This window comes from Myotis yumanensis, unplaced genomic scaffold (genome assembly GCF_028538775.1).
Source record: "Myotis yumanensis isolate MYYU_CA2020_CCGP unplaced genomic scaffold, mMyoYum1.0.hap1 SCAF_14, whole genome shotgun sequence".
In the NCBI taxonomy this organism is placed as follows: domain Eukaryota; kingdom Metazoa; phylum Chordata; class Mammalia; order Chiroptera; family Vespertilionidae; genus Myotis; species Myotis yumanensis.
Genome location: NW_027223765.1, coordinates 34481723 through 34509427, shown reverse-complemented (window position 1 = coordinate 34509427; position 27705 = coordinate 34481723). Strand labels below are relative to the sequence as shown.

Below are 27705 nucleotides of genomic sequence, written 5' to 3'. Positions count from 1 at the left end.
TGACTGAGATACTGGCCAGGGTCCCATGACTTCTCTTTAAAGTCACACAAACATATATGAACCCATACGCCGGACGAGACAGCATGCTAAGGAGACCGTCTCCTTGCCAAAACTAAATGCCTAAGTGTTCAGGATTCTAAGTTCCTTCATAAAAGCCAATCCTTTACCTATAATGTTCCATTTTTACAGAGATAAGAAGAAATGCCTCTTTCAAGGACTGATTTCTGATTCTCAGTTTAAAGTTTCTATTTGTCATAAATCCAATACTTAAAGGAAGTAAGGCTGCAGCTAACAGTCATTAAGACCCCAGCAAACCAGGCACTCAAATTACTTCTCCCATTTATTTTTTAATTAATATTTTTATTGGTTTTAGAGAGGGATATATATATATGGTGGGAGGGAATCAATGATTGGCTGCCTCCTGCATGCCACCCCCTGAGGATCGAGCTTGCAACCCAGGCATATACCCTTGACTGGAATCAAACCTGGGACCCTTCAGTCCACAGGCCAACACCCTCTCCACTGAGCCAAACCAGCTAAGGGCCACTTCTTCCAATTTAAACACAAGGACACAAGAGTAACATAGCTAGGATTATAGAGCCAATAAGAGAGAGTAGGATTTAAATCTGTCTCCTGCCTTTAGAGTCTCTTACATACCATGAGACTCTATCTCTCTCTCTCCCTTCCTCTCTGAAATCAGGATGTATTTCATAAACTATAGGAATAAAGTGATGATAAAAACTAATGATGCTCACTTTTAATACCCTGACACATAGTAGGTACTAACAAAAAAAATTGGTTGAATAAAAGAATGAACAACTGCATCAATAAATCTTAGTTGTCATTATTTCTTAAATAGGAGTAAGTTACAACAGTGGTTTCTGTTCTCAGCATATTCTAAAATACATCAAATTGAAAGATAAATACAGAAATAAAACATATAACTATACATCAGACTTAACTTAGAAATCTTTGAATCAAAAGTTAGCCCGGTGTGGCTCAGTGGTTGAGTATTGATCTATGAACCAGGAGGTCACGGCTCCTTCCTGGTCAGGGCACATGCCTGGGTTGTGGGCTCAGTCACCAGTGTGGGGTGTGCATGAGGCAGCAGATCAATGAATCTCTCTGATCGTTGATGTTTCTATCTCTCTCTCTCTCCCTTCCTCTCTGAAATCAATAAAAACAACAAAAAAAAGCCACAGAGCTGAGGCCACACCTAGCTTCCCTAATGCCTAGTTTAATATACTTTACTTCATGAAACTAATTTTTTACAAAATTGTGTAAACAATGCTTGCCAAGCTGAGAACCAGTAACACTGCCCTCAAGAACACATCACATTATTTTCTAAGTAAGAATTTTTCTTGTATTCTTTTAAACAAATGTTTAGGTTTTAACTTTAAGACAACAGTAAAAAAACCAATTAGACAAATGAATGTACTACATTTTAGATTCAGGTTTTCCAGATACAACCAACTTTCTTAATTAGAATTCACTCATTTTACCACATTTTTATTCAATAAATACTTATTGAGTACATGCCAATGTCTTGATTTTCTAGTTTTATCTATAAAATCTATGCAAAGAAAAAAAATGCTATTATTTAGTGGCTCCAATACAGGTATAGTTTTTTTTTAACCTAAATATTTCATATTTATCAATAAGATGGTTCTAAATTCACAGAATTCAGCCTCTACTTAGCTTTGGCTAGAGAATGACCAAACAAAAGGATATTTCTGAAAAATATGCTAGAAATGACATTTATGGACTCATATTTTGGAGCCAAGTATTGAGATTAGTGAAAAGGACAATATATTTCTATAAGGTTTTAGCTATGAAACTTTCAAGCATTTCAGAGTTGCCAAAATGGTTTGAGTTCTATGAGGAATTAGAAAATAGCATTTGTGCCCTGGATGATGTTGCTCAGTGGTTAGAGCATCGGCCCTCGTACTGAAGGGTCATGGGTTTGATTCCCATCAAGGGCACGTACCTAGGCTGCAGGTTCCATCCCTGCCTAAGTTGGGGTGCATGCAGGATGTATCTCTCTCAATCGAAGCTTCTCTCTCTCTCCCCCCAGCCCCATTCAACTCTCTTTAAAAATCAATGGAAAAAATATCCTTGGTTGAGGATTAACAAACAAGCAAGCAAACAAACAAACAAATAAAATAGCATTTGCCACTGCTTTTTCTCTCAGAAAAGAATACACTGGAATTTTTGCTTGGAAACATGTGTTTAAAGACAAAATATTAGATGACATGTCCAAATAAATTGTTAAATTCTGATTATCCTTATTCTTTAATTCTTCCTGTTTTACTAACATGAAAGAGAAAGCATTCAGTTAAAGGATGAGAGTCAAATTGCATTTTAAAAGGAGATATGGGAAAAGTCCACATATTGTATTTATATGAAGTATCTAGAACAGGCAAATTCACAGAGGCAGAAAGTAGATCAGTGTTGCCTGGGGGGAGGAGAAGCTAGGCACTGCTAATGAGTATAAAATGTCTTTTTCGAGTGATGGGAATGTTCTAAAATTAGATTGTGATGATAGCTACACAACTCTGTGAATATACTAAAAGCACTGAATTTTATGGTATGTGTATTATATCTCAATAAGGCAGATATTTTTTTTTTCTGAAAAGAAAAAATTATTTTAAATATTCACATCTTAATTTTTCTAAATGTCAGAGTTCTCGGTCAGACTTGAAAACACTTTAAAACAAGTTCTTGGCAACCTCCAAATTATTCTTGGTGGCCTTGCTGTCCCTCTGGCCATAATCTTGGGGCCAGAAGAAGCAGATATTTTTTAAAAGAGATATGGTTGTATCATGGTGGATGCTGTGTTGCATCACCCAGATCCTGGCCTCAGGGCCAAAGTACTCATTCCACTGGCAGCTGGCACTTTCTCAGAGCCCCTCCTAATTCTGTCCTGTGCGCTGCCTGTATCCAATGACTGGAAAATGCAGGAGTACAAAGGCTCATTAGACTTTTTAATGCAACACTAGAAACTAGAAGAGATGAAGCTATGATTTAAGAATTCTGAGGGAAAATTATTTCCAACCTAAATTTTGATATTTAGTCCAAAATGTCAATCACTGCAATGGTAAAATTTTCAGATGAACATGGCCAAAAAATTTACTTCACTTCAACCTATATTAGGAAGATACACTTCGTCAAAATTAAAGTGTAACTATGAAAGGAGAAGATAAAAGATCCCCAAAATAAAAAAAAAAACTAGCAAAGGAGAAAGGCAAAAAATTTCTCAGGGTGATAATAAAAAGAAGTCCAGGAGAACAGTTAGTGCGTAGTAAAGCCTCAGAAAGGAGGGGGTGGGGGGTGGGATACAGAACTTCATGAAAATGTCCCCAAGAAAAACAAGAAACAGAGAAAATTCCTGATGAGTTTATCTATAACGGGAGAAGTTTTACAGAATTGCATGAGTATGAGGATGAACTAGTGATAGGTATAAAGAAAACACAGCAAGTGAAAAAAAATGAGACAATTATTGCCTGGCCAATATGGCTTAGTGCTTGAGCCTTGACCCATGAACCAGGATGTCACGGTAAGATTCCTGACCAGGGCACATTGCCGGGCTGGGGGCTCAATCCCCAGTAGGGGTCGTGCAAGAGGCAGCTGATCAATGATTCTCTCTCATCATTGATATTTCTCTCTCCCTCTCCCTTCTTCTCTCTGAAAGAAATAAAAACATATAAAAATATTTAAAGAAAATGAGACAATTATTAATTCCAAGAAAAACGAAGTTGTACATGAAAGGAAACTTCATAGTAGTATATCTCAGCAGTAAGTTGTCACAATAAAGTAAATACTGAATATTAACCTAACCAAAAATCATAAAATAGCTCTATGTGGAGCACAAGGGAGAAACGTGGGAAAGAAAGTGTGTGCGTGTGTGTGTGTGTTGATGAGAGTGGCAACAGCAAAACACCTTATCTTTCACAGATGATGACAAAAATAAAGTATAAAATTTTTTAAATCAAGAAAAGACGGTCAAAGCATTATTTAGAAATACAGAGGTAAACATCAGAAGAATCAGCTAATGAGATGAAAGCACCTGCCTCCAGAAGTGGCAATGAGATGTAGGAAGATGTATAGCAGGGAACTCCAACTTTTCGTTATTAATATTAAGGTACCATGTACATGCCTCAGTTTGAGAAAAGTTAAAGTTAAAAACAAAAAAAACTTCAATCTGAAGCAAACATGGCAAATTCTGCTCAGTGGAGTGGTGGGTATTCTGGGCATTTCATGAAACTCTCTATTGTTTCCTTGTGTTTAAAATAATCCTTTTTTTAAAAAAAATCAAATTCCCCTTCTGTTATAAAAAATTCCACTAATATTTTATCCAACACTAGAGGCCTGGTGCACGAAATTCATGCATGGGTAGGGTCCCTAGGCCTGGCCAGCGACCAGGGCAGATCGGGGCCTTTGAGCTGGCAGCCAGGGCCTCCCTTCCTGGGCTGTCAGCTGGGGCCTTCCTTCATCCCACACCGCCCCTTGGTGGTCAGTGCACGTCATAGCAAGCAACTGAACTCCTGGTCTCCCGGTTGAACTCCAGAGGGAACAACTTGCATATTAGGCTTTTATATATATAGACTAGAGGCCCGGTGCACAAAAATTTGTGCACTCGGGGGGGAGGGGGGGTCCCTCAGCCCGGCCTGTGCCCTCTTGCAGTCTGGGACCCCTTGGGAGATAACGACCTCCTGGCTTAGGCCTGCTCCCGGGTGGCAGAGGGCAGGCTCAATCCCTAGGTGCAGCCCCTGGTCGGGCTCAGAGCAGGGCCGATTGGGGAGTTGGGGCGCTGCCCCCTGTCATGCACAGAGCAGGGCGGATCGGGAGGTTGCGATGCCACCCTCAGTCATGCTCAGGGTAGGGCTGATTGGGAGGTTGGGGCACCGCCCCCTGTCACACTCAAGGAAAGGTCGATAGGGAAGTTGTGGCGTCACCCCTGTCACGCACAGAGCAGGGCCAATCAGGGGGTTGGGGCGTTGCCCCCTGTCATGCACAGAGCGGGGCCCATCAGGGGGGTTGGGGCTCCGTACCCTGTCACGCACAGAGCGGGGCCGATCAGGGGGTTGAGGAGCTCCCCCCTGTCACTCACAGAGTAGGGCTGATAGGGGAGTTGGGGCACCGCCCCCTGTCACACACAGAGCAGGGCGGATCAGGGGGTTGGGGCGCCGCCCTCTATCACACACAGAGCAGGGCCGATCAGGGGGTTGGGGCGCCGCCACTGTCACACTCAGGGCAGGGCCGATGGGGAGGTTATGGCTCTACCCCGTCACACACAGAGCAGGGCCCGTTGGGGGGGGGTGGCGGGTTGGGGCGCCTCACCCTGTCACCCACAGAGCAGGGCCGATCAGGGGGTTGGGGTGCTGCACCCTGTCACACACAGAGCAGGGCCGATCAGGGGGTTGGGGTGCTGCACCCTGTCACACACAGAGCCACAGGGCGATCAGGGGGTTGGGGAGCTCCCCCTTATCAGGCACAGAGCAGGGCTGATCAGGGGGTTGGAGCACCTTCCCTGTCACAAACAGAGCAGGGCCGATAGGGAGGTTGTGGCCCCGCCCCCTGTCACACACAGAGCCGCAGGGCGATCAGGGGGTTTGGGCGCTGCCCCCTCTCATGCTGATCCCGGTGCCGGGAGCCTCGCTGCTCTGCTGATCCCGGTGCCGGTAGGCATATTACTCTTTTACTATATAGAATAGAGGCCTGGTGCACGGGTGGGGGCCAGCTGGTTTGCCCTGAAGGGTGTCCTGGATCAGGGTGGGGGTCCCCATTGGGGTGCCTGGCCAGCCTGGGTGAGGGGCTGAGGGCCGTTTTCAGGCTGGCGGGTGACTGAAGCTCCCAACCGCTCCTTTTTTTCTTTTTTATTCTGGGCCAGCTTTAGCTCTGAGGCCTCGGCTGCTGAAAGCAGGTTTCTGGCCTTTGTTTACCTTCTGTATTTGATACAATGTTGCAGTCCGGCTGGCTGAAGCCCGGCTAACTAAAACAGGTTTCTGGGGTTTTGTTTAGCTTCTATATTTGCAACATAGTTGCTTAGAGTTGCAGCTGAGAGGCCGGCAAGTCAGGTGGGGAATGTTGGAGTCCACCATCACTGGAGCAAGCAAGCCTCCCTGTTCGCTTCAGTGCATGGCTGCTGGCTGCCATCTTGGCTGGCAGTTAATTTGCATATCACCCTGATTAGCCAATGGGAAGGGTAGCGGTCGTACGGCTAATTACCATGTTTCTCTTTTATTAGATAGGATGAGCTGCCCCTATTATTTGGAAGACGAACATAAAAAAGTAAAATAGAGTGTTCTTTATGCTAAACTTTTTTAAAAACTGAGGTTCCTATAATTTAAAAAATCTTAAATCCAAATTGTTTCTCAAAGAAAAAGTTTTTTAATATTTATTTTCAAATACTTAATATTATTTTAAAAATAACTTGAAATAAGTTTCATTTAATATATCAACAGGAGAGTTCCAAGACATAATTAATATAACAAATGGGGGATAAAAAGAAGCTTCAGAATAATATGCATGAGTCCATTTATGTAAAACAAAACAAAACACACAAAAAAGACCAAATCCCATCATGTATGTGTATAGGTACAAACAGGTACAAAAATGCATGCAAAAAAATCTGGAAGAATAAATACCAAACTGTCAGGAAGGTACCTCTGTGGAGGCAAATGGGATTGGGGACAGAAAGAAGGTAATCTGAGAGTTTATTCTTACTTGTTTTTTACTGATAATTAATATGCATAGTAAGAATTTCAAATGGCAAGAGAGATACATATGGTGAAGGGAAGCCACTCTCCCACATTAACCCTGGCTCCCTTCTCCAAAGGTGGCCTCTTATTGTCAGTCTCTTTTGTTACCTTTTTCAGCATTATTCCAAATATACAGAAGAACATGTTTATACATAAAACTTACTTTTAAAAATACGTTTTTACACTAGTTATACTGTTCTAACCCTTACTTTCTCCCTTAAATAGATCTTTGCTTAGGAATGGTAGAAGTTATTTTCCACAGTTACCTCCAGTCTGCCTTGCTGGATTTTATACACCACTTGTGGATTATCCTGTAGTATGTGGCCATACAGCTCACGAAAGTGGGCTATGTTGGGCTTTACAATATCCATCACTTTTGACTTATTCTCTCCAACCACCATCCGAAGGTCGCCTGGTTAAAACAAATGAAAAAACAAATGTCCCACTGATGATCCACATCCTGACCTATGAGCTACAGCCCCACTTTGATCTTGCACTAGTTCAAAATGGCAGCATCCCTCATTCACATTTCCTTTTCCTCCTTAAAACCATGAACACATTGCCCAAGGAATGCAGGCACTTGTTTGGGGAAAAAGAAAGCCTTTCAAATCATAAAGTCCTTTATGATAGTTAAAATATAGTTATGTAAGTGCAAAAGGTAATCATCATGAGGAAGCAAATTTGTTTTTGTTTTTCCAATGCAGAAGCTTTTGTACTTACAAACTTCCACCTTGTGAACAAAACTCTGCCTGTGACTAAGCACGGTTGAGGTTGTGTGTAGTATCACCTCAGATGTCTTTGATACTGCCCACTCAGTTTGGGCCTATTTGTTGTGCTTGCATGAGGGCTTTTAAGGTGCTTTATGAATATACACACCTTATTATATTTGTTAAGGGCAAGAGCAGTGAGTGTTAAAAGTCCTACTACCTTGTTTACATTTAAGATGAACCTGAAAGCAAATATAATTTTTAAAAAATTATTTTAAAAATTATTATTTTGTTAATTCTCACCTGAGAATATTTTTTCCATTGATTTCTAGAAAGAGTGGAAGGGAGGGGGACAGAGAGAGAGAGAGAGAGAAACATCAATCGGTCGCCTCCCCTATGTGCCCTGAGAGTGGACCGAACCTGCAACCTACGTATGTGCCTTGACCAGAAATCGAACCTGCAATCTTTTGGGGTACAGACGTCACTCCAACCAACTAAGCCATCTGACCAGGGCTAATTTTTAAATTTTAAGTAGACAGAAATGGGAAAAGGTACATTTGCCAGTGGAATGGATTAAGCTGCAAAATAAATAATTCTGAAGGACTAAGAGCAAATTTTAAAACAAATTTAAAGTGCCCTGTCCTGCCTAAGCCATTGACAATTATTATCAGCAAGATATGGGGGGAGAGGGGAGGTGATAAAACGGGAAAAGTTGAATGAATGCCTATTGGGCTAATGTTAACTCAAGGCTGGGCACATGTGAGGATCTCCCAGATGAAGCTTGGTGAAAGCAACGCGGCTGAAACCTTTGCTGGACAGACAGAATGTTGTCTAGGGGAGTAAAGAGGCAGCAAGTGCAGGCAGATACTCCGGCTGCTAAGAATCCCTTGGGAAGAGGTGACAATTTATCATCTAAACTAGGTCACTTTTGAAGGTGAAGGGGGCACTATGAATGATTCCACTGGGACAAGTACAAGCTGGGCAAACCAGGACAAATGATAACTCTTGTCGATTGCTTTTTGGGAGTGGGGAGCAGGGAGGGGTAATCAAAATCATTATCTGCCAGGACACTTTTTTCTTATTCTTCAGTATATACTTTAGTAAGGAATAACACATGCCTGGTTTTTAAGATCAACCTACGCTACAATTTGGTGGAAAGCAGCTGGGGACTGATCGCTCAGGAAAACATACAAGCAGCCTCTGGAACCCCACCTTTGTGACATGAGATCTGACTCTGTTCGCCGGGCCTGGGTGGTCGGGGTGGGTGCAGGAGGCAATAGATCAATGTGTCTATTTCACATTGATGTTTCTTTTTCTCTCTCCCCTTCCTTTCCTCCCTTCCACTCTCTCTAAAAAATCAATGGAAAACATATCTTTGGGTAATAATCACACAGAGAAAGATAGAAAATAATCATATAAAAAAACAAGATACAAAAGTACAAGGAAACAACTAAAAAACAAGACAAAGGGACTATATAAAAATGGTTATTTTTGCTCTAATAACATACACATTTATTGTGGGCTTTTGTAGGTGTGTGTGCTCTACATATGCTATTTAGTTTAATTATCTCCAATTTTACAGATGAGGAGACTGAGGTGCACGATCCAGCCACCTTTCAGTTTCAGGATAGTGACATTTGAGATGACTGGTTTTACTCTACTTTGTAATTTTTCTCCACTGCCCTAACTTCTGTAATGTTGGCATATACTTCTAGCATTTTAAAATAAATTCACAGGATGCATAGAGGTGATGACTTGGCAAATGTAAGTGAGAGGAAGCTGGATTTAAATTGTCTATTTAGAGCAGCGGTTCTCAACCTGTGGGCCGCGACCCCATTGGGGGTCAAATGACTCTTTCATAGGGGTCGCCTAAGACCATCGGAAAACACATATATAATTACATATTGTTTTTGTGATTAATCACTATGCTTTAATTATGTTCAATTTGTAACAATGAAAATACATCCTGCATATCAGATATTTACATTACGATTCATAACAGTAGCAAAATTACAGTTATGAAGTAGCAACGAAAATAATTTTATGGTTGGGGGTCACCACAACATGAGGAACTGTATTAAACGGTCGCAGCATTAGGAAGGTTGAGAACCACTGATTTAAAGTCTCAACTTTTATTTAGAGTCTATAAATGGATTATATTGATCTGCCTGGGAATAAAATGTCATCAAACTCTGAATCTAACATGACTGGTTCTGACGAGAAAGATCACAGTTGAGTTCTAAACATTTGGGTCATTTTTCTTTCTGTACCCTCAACCAACAAAAAATTCTTATACTTTAGATAGCAACTTTCTGAGAGAGGGACTGCATTTTACCAAAATGTAAAAGCAAACTAATCCAAATCCTCCCAAAAGAACAATTGCATGCCATGATTAAAGGACCTGGAAGATACTACGGACCCTCTGAGAATAAGGCCTGGAGCTTACTCATCTCTGTCTCCCCAGCTCCTTGAGTACTGCCTGGCACATTAAAAGCACATCAATAAATATCTACTGAACAGAACTTCTCCTACTGCTGTGCAGCAGAACTAGCTCAGCCAGAGGGAACAGCAAGCAAATGGACTTATTACTCATTTCTTCAGAACAAAATAAATAAAACCATGGGCACAGCATGAACCCACATCTGATCATAAGAATCCATTTTTCTAACCGCCAGAAATGTTTGCAACAAAACAGAGAAATTGAGAAAAACTGCTTTTATTTTATACCTCTGTCGATGGGTTTAACTCTTGGCTGCTCAAGCCAATCTAATAAAATGGGTAACCAAAAGGATAATTTCTCTTTGACTCTGAAATGAGGCTTGCAAACCATCTGTAGTTGGCTTGCCATCAGTGGTCAGGGTCCTTGTTATGAATGTAGGGATGGGAAGGACTGTGAAATATAGCGGAAAGGCCCTGGCTTTCATGCCCGGCAATGTCCCATGGTGACTGGAGATGAACTTTTCTGAGTTAGTTTCCTTCTCTGTAAAGCGGCTGTAACAATCACACTGACCTCACAAGGTTGCTGTTAGATTTAAATGAGTTAATGCATTTGAGAATGCTTTGTAAATAGTACAGCAGATATTGTTATTATACACACACACACACACACACACACACACACGTTTATATATGATGGGAAAAGGACAGGGGGTAGAGGAGGCTGAATCTTTGAAGATAATGACTGGCTTTCCCCTCTCTTAAACTAACTGCCATACTGTTATTTCAGTTCAATAAATATTTGGTGGCTACTAAGTATGAGGAACTGTGCTATACATTTGGAGATGTAAAGTATACGCCCTACCTAAGGCATCAAGTGACATGAAAACAGATCTTCACTGCATGTTACAGAAGTGGGTATTTCTTAGGTGCAGTTTAAGAACAGCAGCTCAAACTGGAGGTTGATATGGCAAAATATGATTCATTTTTAATAGCTTTTTTGAGATATAATTTATACACTATATAATTCACCCATGTAAAGTATACAATTCAATGGTTGTTAGTATACTGATAGAATTATGCAACCATCTGATTTTAGGAAATTTTGGCTTCCCTGAAAGAAATTGTATCCATTGGCAATCACTCTCCATCTCCTTCTACCCTTCCGTCCCCAGCCCCCGCAAAAGTAATCTACTTTCTCTCTCTATAGATTTGATCCTGGACATTTTATATAAATAAAACTGCACAATATATGTGACTTAGCATATGTTTTCAAAGTTCATCATGTTGTAGTATGCACTGGTACTTATTCCTGTACATGGCTAAATAATATTCCATCGGATAGATTATCACATTTTATTTATCCATTTCTCAATTGATGGACATTTGGATTGTTTCCACTTTTAGGCTATTTATGATGAATAATGCTATGAACATTTGTGTACAAGTTTTTGTGTGGATATATGCTCTCATTTATATTGGGTATTCCTGGGAGTAGAATTGCGAAGTCATATGGTAACTCAATTTAATATTTTGAAGAACTGACGAACTGTTTTCCCAAAGTAGCTGTACCATTTTATAATTCCATCAGCAATGTATGACAGTTTCAATTTCTTCACACCCTCAGCAATACTTTTTCTTGTCTGTCTTTTCTATTTTTTAAAAAATATATATTTTATTGATTTTTTTTTTTACAGAGAGGAATAGAGAGTTAGAAACATCGATGAGAGAGAAACATCAATCAGCTGCCTCCAGCACACTCCCTACTGGGGATGTGCCTGCAACCAAGGTACATGCCCTTGACTGGAATCGAATCTGGGACCCTTGAGTCCGCAGGCCGACGCTCTAGCCACTGAGCCAAACCGGTCAGGGCTGTCTTTTCTATTTTTAAAAAATATACTTTTATTGATTTCAGAGAGGAAGGGAGAGAAAGAGAGAGATAGAAACATCAATGATGAAAGAGAATCACTGATTGGCTGCCGCCTGCATGCTCCCTACTGGGGATCAAGCCTGCAACCTACCGTATTTTTCCATGTATAAGACACCCCCATATATAAGACGCCCCCCACTTTTCCAACCCAAAATTAAGAAACCAAACATTTTGCTGGTTTTTCTCTTAAGGCCTTCTTTTTTGGCATCTTAAGGAGTTGTTCTTCCTGTTCTCTCCACTGTCTGATCATACACTCAGTGGGAGGAGGTCCAATTTGTCTCTCTGCAGCTGTTTCCATGCTCTTTTGCATTGCTGATTAGGTTCAGTTTGAATTTTGCAGAGTAAGACAATCGCTTACCGGTATTTATCTTTTTATTTATTGACATCTTTATGGGCTCAGAACGCTCAGGTCCTTGTTGCATCTGTGCACTCTCCACCTCCACCTCCAATTACGGCATCAGCTGACATCAGTAACAGTAAGGCTCGTGATTGGAGGAAGCCTGTGTGACAAGATATGGGCAGCTACACACCCCCACGGCTCCCTCCTTTGCTGACTTCCGTGTATAAGAAGGCCCCCGATTTTCAGTCTAACAATTTTAGAAAAAATAGCATCTTATACACGGAAAAATATGGTAGGTATATGCCCTGACTGGGAATCAAACTGTGACCTTCTGGTTCATAGGTCGACACTCAACCACTGAGCCACACTGACCATCTTTTAAATGATAGCCATTGTAGTTGGTGTGAAGTGGTATGGTGTCTCTGTGGCTTTGATTGACATTTTCCTAATGATTAATGATGTTGAACATCTTTTCACGTGCTTACTTGCTATTTGTACACTCTTTTTATTTTTATTTATTTATTTATTTTTTAAATATATTTTATTGATTTTTTTACAGAGAGGAAGGGAGAGAGGTAGAGAGTTAGAAACATCGATGAGAGAGAAACATCGATCAGCTGCCTCCTGCACATCTCCTACTGGAAATGTGCCTGCAACCCAGGTACATGCCCTTGACCGGAATCGAACCTGGGACCTTTCAATCCACAGGCCGATGCTCTATCCACTGAGCCAAACCGGTTTTGGCATTGTACACTCTTTTTAAAAATGTCTATTAAACTCTTTGCCTATTTCCATACTGGGTTGTCTTTTTATTGCAAATCTAAGACTTCTTTATATATTCTGGATACTAGTCCCTTACAATCAGATACGTGATTTGTAAATCTTTTATCCCATTTTGTTGGTTGGAATCATTTGCACATAAAATTTTAATTTTTATAGCCTTATGTATCTATTATTTCTGTCATTGCTTGTGGCGCGCTCTCTCTCTCTCTCTCTCTCTCTCTCTCTTTCTCTCTCTCTTTCTCTTTCTTGTATACCTAAGAAACTACTGCCTAACCCAAAGGCACTCTTCTAAGAATTTTATATTTTTAGCTCTTACATTAAGCTCTTAAATCCACGATCCATTTGAGTTAATTTTGTAAATGATATGTTAGATGTCAAACCTCATTCTTTTGCATGTGGACAAAAAATATTTACTACTATTTATTCAAAGATGATCAAGGCAGTATTTATAGAAGGCAGTCTAACCCACAATTCAGAATGCATCCTCAAAAATATCTCTATGGCTGGGCCAGTGTGTCTCAGTGGTTGAGCATCAACCTATGAAGTAGGAGATCATGGTTCGATTCCTGATTAGGGCACATGCCTGGGTTGCAGGCTTGATCCCCAGTAGGGGGCATGCAGGAGGCAGCCAATCAATGATTCCCTCTCATCACTGATGTTTCCATCTCTCTCTCCCTCTCCCTTCCTCTCTGAAATCAATAAAAACGTATTTAAAAATAAGTATCTCCATGGCTGCAGAAGTCTAACTCACATGTGGAAGAGAATGAGATAAGAATAAACAGCTGATGTACTTAGTGATATAAATTTGAATCACTTTTCCTTTTACACACTTTACAGAACACAATATGGATAGGTGTGGGAGGGATGAGGAGAAAGCAGGTTTATGATAACAGTTCAGGAAGGAACCAAAAGCACAATCATTCATTCATTCACTATTTACTAGCACCTGATAAGCACTGGAATAGCGTGAGCAAAACAAGACAAAAATTTCTGCCCTCTCTAGTCAGTGGTAGAAAAACAGGCCAAAGATAAACAAATCTACAAACAAATAAAAATAAATAGTATTTCAGGTGGTGGAAAGTGCTATGAAGAAAACATGAGCAGAAAAAGATGACAGGGAGTGGAGGGCGAGCCACATGGCTCCCTGGAGGAAGTGTCCAAGGAGTAAACCAGGAATAACATTCATCATGACAGACCCTTTGTATAACAGTGAAGGTTTAGAAGTGAGGGTTCTAGAACAAGACAGCCTGTGTTCAAATCCTAGCTTAGCCTCTACAAGCTACACGCTCAGGATAAGCTACTTATTTGGGCTTCAGTATCCCCAAATGTAAATTTCAAGGATTAAATGAGTTAATACATGTAGAACACTTAGAACAATACCTGACAGGTGGGCACTAGAATTATGAAGGGGGATCGCTTTGTGAATTACATAATTGTTTAACACTATGCTGTACACCTGAAACTAATATAAAATAACTAGAGGCCTGATGCAAAAAATTCGTGCAAAGGGCTCGGCCCTTAACTGGCTTTGTCCGGAAGATTGTCCAGAAGGACGTTTGGAAGGTCGTTTTGCTGTCCAGCCTAATTAGCATATTACACTTTTATTATTATAAAATAATATTAAATGTTGCCTGTAATTGAAAAATAAAATTAAAAACATAACAATACTTGACAAACTATAAATAATCCATAAAAGTTAGATATTACTGACAATTCATATCCCCCTTCAGGAGTGCTGCATTCTCAGAAATTAGCAAGTGATGAACGCAAAGAGTTCCAACTGAGGCTTCAGCAAAAGCTCAAGCTTGACAAGCATAGAGAAATATGCTTCCAAACCCCAATATGCAAGTCATCAAATGACACTGCTTGCAAGGTTCAGAGAGTGTGATTATCATGGAATAAATCTTAATAGCTCTCACTCCAAGAAAAAAGTTTCTTAACTGACTTTTACCAGGACCCAGAAATGGAGATGTTTACTCACATTTTAGAGTGCTGGCACCCATTTCTAATATTTTTCTCCAAGAATCACTCAACTGGCAACTAAACTTTTTCACTGCTTTGTCTTATTCCTAGAAATAACTAAGCCTGTGTTCAGACAATTTGGCATGGAAAGAAATCCATTCTCTCTCTCACACAAGAGTGCTTGAAGATATTTTTTCTTTTCTTTTTTTAAGGTGTTTTTATTCCTAAGAACTATAAGGGCCAAATGAATCCACCTGACCTCATGTGGATTTTTTAATTAACATGTAACAAGTTCTTTAATTCTTATAATTACACTAGAGCAGCCGTGGGCAAACTACGGCCCGTGGGCCGGATCCAGCCCGTTTGAAATGAATAAAACTAAAAAAAAAAAAGACCGTACCCTTTTATGTAATGATGTTTACTTTGAATTTATATTAGTTCACACAAACACTCCATCCATGCTTTTGTTCCGGCCCTCCGGTCCAGTTTAAGAATCCATTGTGGCCCTCGAGTCAAAAAGTTTGCCCACTCCTGCACTAGAGGCTCGGTGCACGAAATTCGTGCATGGGTAGGGTCCCTAGGACTGGCCAGCGATCGGGGCCAATCAGGGCCTTCCGGCTGCCAGCTGGGGCCTTCCTTACAGCTGCTGGCCAGGGCCTTCCTTCGTTCCACGCCGCCCCCTGGTGGTCAGTTCATGTCATAGAGAGCAAATGAACTCCAGGTCTCCCGAACTCCCGAGGGGACACTTTGCATATTAGTCTTTTATATATATAAATAGTTCCACTTTGGAGAACATGTCCAAGGAAGTCAGTGCCACCTGTGTCCCCTTCTGTTATCAAAGTAATTTGTCCAAAGTGATTCCTAGCGGTGTCATTAATAAAACAATGGTAAGTAGAGCCAACCTGAGTGTCTGTCAATCACTGAATGAGCAAAACATGGTGTCTCAACTTGGAAAAACCTATGTAGCCAGCAATAATACATAATAATAGTAATAAATAAAAATAGCAATCACTTTCTGAGCACCAACTACAACGAGGTATGATACAGTGGGCTCTTAGATATATTATCTCATTGAAAACTTTTTTATGAGCTAGTTATTTCCATTTTAACAAATAAAAAAATGGGGGCTCAGAAAGGTTTAAGCACCTCTACAAACCTAGTACTCACATTCAGGTCTGAATGTAACATTTACCTTTCTGTTGTCCATTATATCAAATGTCTGTGTTAATTTAAGCAAACATGTATCTAAAATAATAAGGTCTAACATTTATTGAGCATTTACTATATGCCATGTACTGTGCTAAGCACTTTATAGGATTTAATTTAATATGCATGAAGATCTCCTTTAGAAATGAAGAAACTGAATCATAAGAAATAAGAAACTTGCCCAAAGATTAAAAGTTAATTAAGGGTACAGCTAAGATTTGAAGTCAGGCATTTGACTCCAGAGCCCCAGCTTTAAACATTTCATTAAGGCTGACTTCCATGAATTAATATTTTGTTTAAAAAAAAAAAATCAAGGTTCAAAATAGGATGCTTAATTTAAGTAGTTAAGGGTTTTAAGTTGATTACTTTCATGTAAAGTTGCTCACTTCACTGAGGCACTGCTCTAGTTCAAGCCCTCATCATCATTCACAATCAATGGCTTCCGTGTCTAACCAAAAAATATGTATCATAGTGCCTACTATGGTTTTTTTTTTTTTAATATATAGTTTTATTGATTTCAGAGAGGAAGGGAAAGGGAGATAGAAGCATCAGTGATGAGAGAGAATCATTGATTGGCTGCCTCCTGCATGCCCCCTACTGGGGATTGAGCCTGCAACTCACGCATGTGCCCTTGACCGGAATCGAACCCAGGACCCTTCAGTCCACAGGCCAACACTCTATCCACCGAGCCAAACTGGCTAGTGCCACACAGAGACTGCAGACACAAGAGCAACCAAACATGGACATTGTCCTGATTATTCTCCCAGCAGGCTCCTCTGCCTGGACAGCTCTCATCTGGGCTCTCCTCATGGGTCCTCATCTGTTGGTGCTTATTTGGCAACATGTGTTATTTGGTAAGTCTACCACTGACTCACTATGACTGCATATGTTGATTAATGTGAAGTTCAAATGTCACCTTCCAGAGAGGCCTTCCTTGAGGCTATGTTCACCTTCTTCCCTTATTCTGGTGCTGCCACTGTTTGCTGTCTGACTTTTCATCTAGAATGAACACCCAACAAGGGCAGGGATCGTGCCTGCCTATTTACTTCTTTTATCTCCAGAGCTTAAAAGAGTGCTTGGTATAGGAGCCTCTTGTAATTATTTCCTGAATGAATGAACTTTTCCGTCTTTAGTTTTTCTCCCTCCTGCACAGTGCTGGCAAAATTTGTTGTTTTTAACCCAACACATCTCAGACTATCTTGCAATGCCTGAAAACTTCTATGGCTCCTAGTTGTGTACAGCTTGTCAATTCCCTTTTCATTTTTTCACTTTATATTCAATGCCCTGCCCAACCTGGCCGGGGTCTAACCTCTTCTCCAAAATACAGAGAAGCAGTGAAGTTAAATGGTTAAGAGTAGGGGCTAAGATTTCAGCTCCAAAACCTACTAACTTACCAGACAACTGACTGTGGGCAGATCTGGGCTTCAATTTTCTATAAAATGTATCAATAGCACAGCTTCCACATCGAAGGATTGTTCTGAGGATTAAAATAGTTACTAGCTCCAAAGTACTGAGAGACATTCCTGACACAAAATAATAAATGCTATTTACTCTTGTCATAAACCTTGGATTTTGGTTCCATCAAAATCCTTCTTCCCTAAATAAGTCATGTTCTTTTATACACCCCCTTTCCTTTTTCACGTGTGTTATTTGGTAAGTCTATCACTGACTCACTATGACTGCATATGTTGATTAATGTGAAGTTCCTTAGAGCAAAAATTATGAAGCGCTGATTCACTTGATAAATGTTAAACCAGGATCATTACCTAAAATTAGTCATTTTAATAGTTTGTATTTACATAAAAAAGTTCAAGGTGAACTTTAAACTTTATTTAGTTTTTCTTTTCTATACACTTAAATGCTGACTTCTAAGAATAACTGGAGGATTAGAAAGCTTTCTTCTCCCCAATTTTGCAGACTCTCATCTTCCACCTACTCCTTTCTCACCATCATTTACAACAGTAATGCCATAAATACTGACCCCAGGGCAGTCAAAGTGATCCTTAAGTACTATGTTAAACGTAAGGGCTACTATTACAACTAGTAATACTGATAGATCTTGCCTCTGCCAGTAATTACTGGCAGAAACTTGTCCAATAACATGGAGAAACACTGTTTTTTTCTGTTCCTCCTAACCCCCACCCCTCCACCCCCTCCAGGGAGAAATGATGAACTTCATAAGTTAGGGACAACATATTATCTCTCAACTAGAAACAGGTGAAAAATAAATGTCAAAGTTGTAAATAAAATGAGGCTGGTAGATAATTTAAAGTTTGGAATATTCTGAGGGTTTGGGAGGTTTGGGTGGTTTGCCAAATGGATAGAATCTGATCTGTTCAAGGATACTGGGTTATCAGAAGCCTAGGAAAGGCAGGAGGAAAGCTTGCCTTTCAACACATCGACTGGGGAAAGTCTCAAAGTATGAAAGATAATTAACTACCTGCAGGGCTTAGATCCTTCCCTATCCTCACTATTCTAGTCTAATTCCAGCGTACTATAGACTAGGTAACCATTAATTATACTGTGTCCTGGTTTAGGAACAACCATCATATATAATGTTGTTTCAATGGGAAAGTATGTTCCCAGTTCTAAACAACTGGCTTATAGAAGACTTTTTGGAAACTGTCTCATTCATAAGCTAGGAATTGCAGAGAGTTGTAACCAGTTCCCTCTGGAGAGGACGTGCCAAGTATTGTGTCCTAAGTTTTGCAGTAAGAAGCCAACCTCACTAAAATGAGTAATGTAGGATACTTGGCCAAATTCTCAGATCCAAATCTGGGTTAAGCAATAAATAATATAATGGCAAGAAAACAAGAGGAGACTAGATGAGAAATGGGAGTGACCAGAGGCCGAGACCGTGGAGCCAGACACACCAAGATTTGAAATCTGGCTCTTGGGAAGCAACTCTCTTCGACTGCCTTTCTCCCAACTGCTCAGGGCTGCTCATGATCACTATTTAGATCTCAGCTTAGACATCACACCGCCCGTCAGAGGGCCTTCCATGACTCTCCACTGTGAAGACAGCCCTACCCTCAACCTGATTTATTTTCACCGCATTTAACCAGTTAACTGCCACGCATCCAAAACGGAAACCATCCCCACACGCCACGATATTTTGAATTTTAAAAATCCATTTGCAATGGATATTATAAAAATAAATATATTTTTAATATAGTTAATATATATTAAGTAAATATTATAAAAATAAATATTTTCAGCTGAAAATTCTCATGAAAAATGATTTTAAAGTTGGTCAGGGCTGCCACTTAGGGAAGACTTTTTTTTAATAGACTCACGTGGTGTGTGGGGAAGGTCCGCTGCTAGTGTCTACAGACGCTTTTGGCGTACAATTTAACCACTATCTGAAATTACCTTATTGCTTCTTTATTGCCTGTCTCTCCCTAAAAGAACATAAACTCCATGAAAAATTTCACTCATGTCATGCACACTAGAGTATATGCCTAGCACTGTGTGTGGCACATGGAAAGATAAATATTTGTTTAACAAATGGGGCTAATGTGTGAAGATTCAGTGGTGGAATAAGTTATCTATCTACCCACCTACCGATCTACCTCTCTATGTCTGGTACAATGCTACTATACAGCAGATAAATATTATAAAAGAAACAAAACAGAGGATGATACTATTATGAGTCAGAAAGTACTGAACAACTTGGATATGCCTCATAAAACAGGAGAAACCAGGAGTGTAAAATGATTCTTCCAGGAAGCAAAGCAAAAATCAGCTAAAGATTGATAGCAGCCTGAATGCTAATTTGAAGTCTGCTAATAGGGGAAAGCAGTTATGTTATTTGATAAACTTCTTTAGTGAATGTTCAGAATTTATAGAAAACTCCTAAAAGATGCCTAACACTATGTTGATGTTGATGACGCTGGAAAAAAATGGAAAAGTGGTTGTGGTGTGGGCAAAGCAGAGAGCCGTTCTGCATTTCCTTCCACAAAGTCAATGAAAGGCTTCTGATCCACCTTTCTCACAGGGAGCAAGGCGAGGAAATTATGATAACAAAGTGACCCCTTTTCCCACAAGTTGCATCTAAGTCCATTCATCCAGGTACACTCTTTGCCCCTCCCTCCACCTAGACACATTTTGGGAAAAACACTGAAGAACAAGATCTTTAAGGTCTCTTTCAGCATTACACTTCCATGAAATCTTATCTGCACAGGGATTCAGAAAATGAAAAACTGCTTTTGCAATATTTTGAGCAGAGTTTTTTTGACTCATACTTAAAAGTTGGAAAAGAGGATGTTTACTTAAGATAGTGGTTTTCGACCTGGCTAGTTTGACTCAGTGGACAGAGCGTCGCCTGCAGACTAAAGGGTCCTGGGTTCAATTCTAGTCAAGGGCACATACCCGGGTTGCAGGCTCAATCCCCAGTAGGGGGCATGCAGGAGGCAGCTGATCAATGATTCTCTCTCATCATTGATGTTTCTCTCTCTCTCTCCCTCTCCTTTCCTCTCTGAAATCAATAAAAATAAAAACAAATAAAACATAGTGGTTTTCAAACTATTTTTTAAGTAGAAGATGACTTTTTTTTAAATGAATTTTTACATAGCCCCTTAATACATTAAGCAGTTCACCCGCTAGTCACAGTAGGGTGGGAGGCCAGGGCTCTCTCATCTTAGCTTTCCCCTTGCCCTCAGAGGGAGCCCCTAGCATCTCTGAGGAGCACAACTGGTTAAAGGGAAAGGAAGCGAATATTTAGATAAATAAATAAATGGGAAAGAAAACTTTTCCTTAATGTGGAGGGAGAGATGGAGTTGGATAGTTACCACTTGATAACAATAATAGAAAAAAGATGGGTTTGAGCAAGAATCATCAATAGATGCTCAACCTAGGAGGGAAAGTTTGATAAGAAGTAGGATATTTGCATGATCTTAAAAAGCCTCCCCATTAATTGTTTAGAAGTGAGAAAACACTGCTTATTAGGGCATAAACATCACTGGTGTGTAGATTTCAAAAGTGGAATGTCATAGAACACAAAGAAAGGCTAAGGAAGTATTCCAGATTAAAAGATGAAAGAGATGTGACATCTCAATACAATATATGATCCTTGACTGGATCATGTCCTGGAGAGAAAGAAAATACTTTTATAAAGGACATTATTGGGACAGCTAATGACACTTGGAATATGGATCATCAATTTGATAAAAGTACTGAGTCAGTGTTAATTTTCTGAATTTGAAAACTGGCCTGGCCGGCATGACTCAGTGGTTGAGCGTTGACCTATGAACCAAGAGGTCACAGTTCAATTCCCGATCAGAGCCCATGCTGGAGTTTTGGGCTCAATCCAGTGTGGTGTCTGCAGGAGGCAGCCAATCGATGGTTCTCTCTCATCATTAATGTTTCTATCTCTCTCCCTCTCCCTTCCTCTCTGAAAGCAATGGGGAAAAAAAAAAAGGAAGAGACCTGTACTGGGGTTATGTAAGAGAATGTCCTTGTACTTTGGAAACACATTTTGAAGACTTAGCCTAAAGGAAACATGATAGGTAACATACTCTCAAATAACTAAAAACAACAACACATAATACATTGTATTTACATATACAGAGAGAGCAGTGGTTCTCAAAGTGGGACCCCTGAAGGAGCATTAGCATTACCCAGGAACTTGCTAGAAATACAAATTCTTGGGCCCCACCCCAGACCTACTAAAATCAGCTGTCTGGGAGTGGGCCCAGCAGTCTATTTTAACAAGCCCTCCAGAGGATTGGACAATAAAGTTTGAAACCCACTGATACAGAGAGGATGATAAAACAAATGTAGTGAAATGTAAAAACTGGTAAATCTGGGGAGAAGGTTTATGGGATTTCTGTACCATTATTGAAATTTTTCTGTATGTTTGCAATTGTTTCAAAATAAAAATTAACAATAACAACAACAAAAAGATTACCCTGGGGTAATTTATGTACAGATGTGGAAAGGAAGAGACTGTGGAGGTAGGGAGGCAAATCACTGGATTTTCACACAGGAAGTAAAGGGATTCAGAACTAGGGTTGCTGCAGCTCCAGTGTAGAGTGAGGAGTGCTGTTTGCACGGTCTTCAAACGAATCTTCTTGTAGAAAATATGGACACCAAACCTACTGACCTGAATAGGAGAGTCCAGCAATCATTGTAAAGAGGTCTTCTTCAGAAAAGCTTTCGGGAAGCATGAGGAAAGCAGCAGTCACAGCACTCTTCAGATTTTTATCTAGGGCTGCCCTAAGAGCCACATTCTCATTCATTGCTATGATTTTCACCTGAAAAAAGCAAAACATTCAGAAGAAAAATTCCAAAAGAGTATTGCTCAAGGTAAAGGATTATGCATGCAATGGGACTGTCCCAAACTTAGCCCTGAAGATCTTGGAATATTAGGCCAGTTGATACAAAATAATTATTATTATAATAAGCAATCCTAGAACCTCTTGTTTTGTGCCAAAATCAGAGAAATCATAACACAGGGGAAAAAAAACCACACCCCAAAATAAATAATTATCTTAGATGGGTTTTGAAAAAGAAGTCAGTAGAGATGAAATAAATGTCCTTTGGGAAATGTAACATTTATTTTATAATCTCATTGTTCTTCACTTAATTTTATGGTAGACAAAGGCAAAATTTTACTCCTTTATTTAGAACTCAACTCCTCCGTTATCCATGTATAACATGAGTAGCTTATGCTCTATTTCAATCTGATTTTGACTAAGGAAAAAGAAAAAAAAATAGCTACTATAGAAAGAGCATGCGTTTTGGGTATAGGTAAGGCCTCAAGTCCAGGTATTTATTAGCTGTGGGCAAATTACTTAACTTCTATCTATAAAATGGGGATTACAGACATGCATCACAGAATTGTTACAAAGATCGATGAGATAATAAATGTAAACTGCCTAATGTACTAGTGAATGCCTTGATTAATAAAACAAAATTTTCTTCTGAATACATAGCAGAAGCTATTGTCTTTGACTTTCCCCAAATTCATGAAAATATAAATTGCTCTAGCCTATTCTGAGAACCTACGTTTTAAAGACTGCACTGAAGTTAAGAGAATGTGTTCAATCCCAGTTCTATCTCTTACTAGCTCTGTGACTATGGGTATAATTCCTTAAAATGGGGTTAATAACAGAATCAAGTGCATAAGGTTGTTAGGAAGATTAAATGAGATATTACATACGAACCCTTAGCAAAAGTGAGCTTCCTTACGTGCTTCTTGGTGCATACTGCAGGAGTTCCTCTGGGCCAGAGGTTCTCACCTTCAGCAAGTATTAGAATCACTTAAAGGGCTTGCTAAAGCATATTAGGCCCATCCTCCAGAGTTTCTGATTCCGTCGGCCTGGATGAGGCCTGAAAATGTACATTTCTAACAAGTTCCCAGGTAATGTTGGTGCTGCTGGTCCAGGAATCACATTTTGAGAACCACTGCTGTAAGGTATATACTTAGAAGTAGAATTGCCAAATTATACCAATTTATACTCCTGCCACAATTTTTTAAAACCATCATGCTCCTTCTGAATGATTTTCTAAGTAAGGAAAGGGTCTAGAAGTCCACATATCTCAAATGTATCCACCATCTCTAAACCATTTACTGCTGGCAGCAAATTTTCCTCCTATTCTAGAAAACATGGCTTAAGTTGCCTTTTATTTGTTGAATAGAGATAATTTTTGACAAAATTAAGATGGTCATAAAAGACACATACATATAAGAAATTGAAATTTTATTAAGACACAAGGAAAGAGACTGATGTGTATCTCAAAGTATAATATATTTTTAAAATGTAATAATAAAAAATAACTATTTTACAAATCAGACTTAAAAACCTAACTTCTATCTTTTACTTTCTTTTTTCCTAATGGAACATTTATAACATAAAAACCTCTCATATGTTAGGTAAGCCACTCTATTCTAAATACTACTACCTCCACCCTTGTAATTACAAGGACTTAATAGCCCTTAATTAAGCCTTTCGGCAGTTGGGTGAGTTTAATATTATTGCAATCATCTGCAGAAAAGGAAAACCAAGGAGCAGCCCAGCAGCAGGACTTGCCCAAGGTTGCATAATGAGTTGATGGCAAAATCAGGGTAACACCCTTATGCTTGGCAAATCCAACTCTAAATATTTTGAATTATTCTCATGCATTCAGTTAGGGATCTGCTCTGGTTAATTTATTTTCTTTAAAGGTTATTAAAACAAATGTTAAGGTCCTATTAATAACTAACAATAACATGGTTATGTCTTGAATAACTTTCCTAAACTTTTTATTCCATATAGAATCATGAATGTAGGAAGGTAACCTCCTTGTCTTACTCATGGATTAAAAGATTTCGCCATGAGAAGCAGCGGCACACAAATGAGGATCTGGGTCCCTGATTCATTCAGAGCTCTTTCCAAAACTCTGTAAAGCCTCACTTTCAAATTCTTATTCCTCATTTACCAGGGCCGCTCAATAATGCTTCACCCTATCTTTTTCTGGTAGCTTTTACAGAAACTCCATGAAAACAGAAGCTATTTTGAGATGCTAACAAATCAAAGTTGCAAAGAAATGAGTAAGTTAGAGGAAATTATTCTATTCAACGTGATACCACTTATTCTCCAAGAAAGGTGTTCTAGTTAGGTATAAAAAAGCAGTCTGTTTGCTATTTAAGGTTAAGAGAGTGTAAATAAAAGCATCCTTACTCAAAGGAAAAATGTCAATTCAGAAGACTCTGCTACTGTGCTGATCTGGTTCTCCAGTGTAAGGTGAACTAGGAACTTGTCTCAGCAGCACTGTTATTTGTTGTTCAGAGTGAAAAGCCATTGAACTCTTGGGACACTGCCAGAGAGGCCTGGGAAAAAAAGAAAGCCCTCAGATTTGTGAATAGCTGTTTGTATCTTACTGGAAATGCTCGCATCTGAACCGCATAGATAGCATTAGCACGACTGCCAACAAGAAAATCTTTACTGGAGAGAGGAAGGGGCAACACTTGAAGGGACTTTCAAAAGCCCAACTCGAGAGATTTGTGAGTACCTTTCATGATAGAAAAAAAGGGAAAGTCACAAGTGGTCTCCTCTATAATACAGTCACATGGAGACAGTACTTGAATTGCAAACAGTGAAGTTACAGTCACAAAGAACACAGCCTATCTAGTGTTCAAATACCCAACCACTAACCAAATGACCCTTCCCATGGAAGTTTTCCATTCCAAATGGCCAGAAAGGTTAATTTTTCTAAATGGTTACTGCCCGAGGACCAAAAAGAAACACTGAACATTTGAGCTGGATGAAACCTTATTAATTACCTGTTGGACTACTGACTCTTCCAAAATAAGAGTGTGGTGCTTTTAAAAAAAAAATTCCTTTGGCATACACAGAGAAGAAACTTAGTTGTCTGTTAAATAAGGAAATGAATGGCTTAAACTTTGCATTTTAAAGGCTAGAGGCCCAAAGATTTGCTCACAGCTGGGCAGAGCCAAGGCTAGTGAGCCAAGTTTTCCATCTTCATTGAGGGATCTTTTATACTTCTGGGATTTTTCTATCCACAAAAAGTAAGTCAATAGCTACAATACGATGATGGTTGCAAAATTGTTTATATACTAAAAACCACTGAAATGCACATTTTATTTTATATATATGTGTATGTATGTATATATGTCTGTATGTGTATATGTGTGTGTGTGTGTGTGTGTGTGTATATATATATATATATATATATATATATATATATTTTTTTTTTTTTCCCCCCAGAGGGGAAGGGAGAGGGAGAAAGAGAAATATCAATAATGAGAGAGAATCATTGATCAGCTGCCTCCTGCACAACCTCCACCAGTGATCAAGCCCAGAGCCCCCAACAGGGGCCTCTGACCAGGAATCCTTCTGGCAACCATTCAGTGCATGGGGACGTGTCCAACCAACTGAACCACACTGGCCACGGAGGGAAATGTCCATTGTTTAAAGAAAGGTACTCCTTTACATTTCTCTTTTTTTATTAATAAAATTTATTTTTTAGAGCAGTTTAAATTCACAGCAAAATTAAATGGGAAGTAACCCGGCCAGTGTGGCTCAGCGGTTGAGCGTCAACCCAAGAACGAAGAGGATGCCCATTCGATTACCAGTCCGGGCACATGCCCAGATTTCTAGCTCTATCTCCAATAGGAGCCGTGCAGGAGGCAGCGGATTGATGATGTTCCTCTCTCATCAATGTTTCCCTCTCTCTATCCCTCTCCCTTCCTCTCTCTCTTAAAAAAAAAATCAATAAAAACATATTTTTTAAAAATGAAAATTACAGCAAGTACCTATACCCCCTGTATATTTTAAACACTTAAATTGCTAGTGATTGAGAGATTCTATTCTAGTAGCGATACCGGAGATAATTTTAGAGCTTTAGACAATGTGATTAAATGTAACTCCTTCTTTTAAAACACATAAAAACAAAGAAGTCACACTCATATCCTCACAATTCTTTCCTAAGACATTTACCCATTCTTTTTATCAAAATACTACCAACTCTTTCTTTCCATCAGATTTGTTCATTTGATTAATATTTGCTGCCACCTAGAGGTAAAAATAGTTTGTTCAAAGACAGTCATCTTGAGAATGGTTAATAGGGATTTCCACTAGAGGGAAACTGAGAGCAGGAGTGGGTGGAAGAGTTAATTCACCCACTTATGATTTTTTTTTTTTTTAACATGTGTTATAGCCAACACTTTCAAATGATTTTAAAAGATATCCTGATTTTCTTTTGCTAGAAGCTTAATAAGCCTGAGCTCACATAGTCATTGTTATCAATAACATTTCCTTCTCCAAGTTAGCTGAGAAATGCCATTTTGCATGATATAAATGTAGCTGCTACTACTTGTCTTAAATTGTTGTTTTTATATGACCAGGATATATGGCATTTAGATAAAAATCTGAGGTCATTTCCAGTCAGTGCTTACATTCTAGGATTTTTGTGGCATTTTTAGCTTTCTAATGTCAATTTTAAAAAATATATATACTAGTATTTGCTAACTGGTTTGGCTCAGAGGACAGAGCGTTGGCCTGGGGACTGAAAGATCCCAGGTTTGATTCCAGACAAGGGCACATGCCCGGGTTATGGGCTTGATCCCCAGTAGGGCGCGTGCAGGAGGCAACCATCAATGAATTTCTCTCATCATTGATGTTTCTCTCTCTCCTCTCTGCTCTCGCTCTCGCTCTCTCTCTCTCTCTCCCTCTCTCTTTCTCTCTGAAATCAATAAAAAATATACATATATTTTTATATTATTTATTTTTTAATATTTTTATTGATTTCAGAGAGGGAAGGAGAGTGAGAGAGAGAGAGAAAGAAACATCAATGATGAGAAACAATAATTGATTAGCTGCATCCTGCATGCCCCCTACCAGGGATCAAGCCCACAACCCAGCCATGTGCCGTGACCAGGAATCAAACCATGACCTCCTGGTTCATAGGTTGACGCTCAACCACTGAGCCTCATCCGTAGGGCCCTAATGTCTATTTTTTTTTTAATTGAAGTATTTCAAGCACAAAACACAGTACAGAGAATAACAATTTCACATTCAATATCTCATTTTATCTAAAAGTAACTCTGAGATGGGCAAGAACAATGGGAAATGAAAG

At 39.5% G+C, this 27705-nt stretch overlaps 1 protein-coding gene across 3 annotated transcripts in view; it reads right to left on the bottom strand.

The window, feature by feature from the left end:
• TAMM41 (TAM41 mitochondrial translocator assembly and maintenance homolog) overlaps nucleotides 1-27705 on the bottom strand; it is a 47391-nt gene that overhangs the window by 11705 nt on the left and 7981 nt on the right. For 2 of the 3 annotated variants that reach the window (XM_070391465.1, XM_070391466.1), the window contains 2 exons: nucleotides 22229-22379; nucleotides 7028-7173 (listed from right to left, as the gene is read on the bottom strand). In XM_070391465.1, the coding sequence (XP_070247566.1) occupies nucleotides 7028-7173; nucleotides 22229-22379 (297 nt within the window). Of the gene's footprint in view, nucleotides 1-7027; nucleotides 7174-22228; nucleotides 22380-24788; nucleotides 24887-27705 lie in introns of those variants that run through there. The other variant, XM_070391467.1, reaches the window with a different exon arrangement.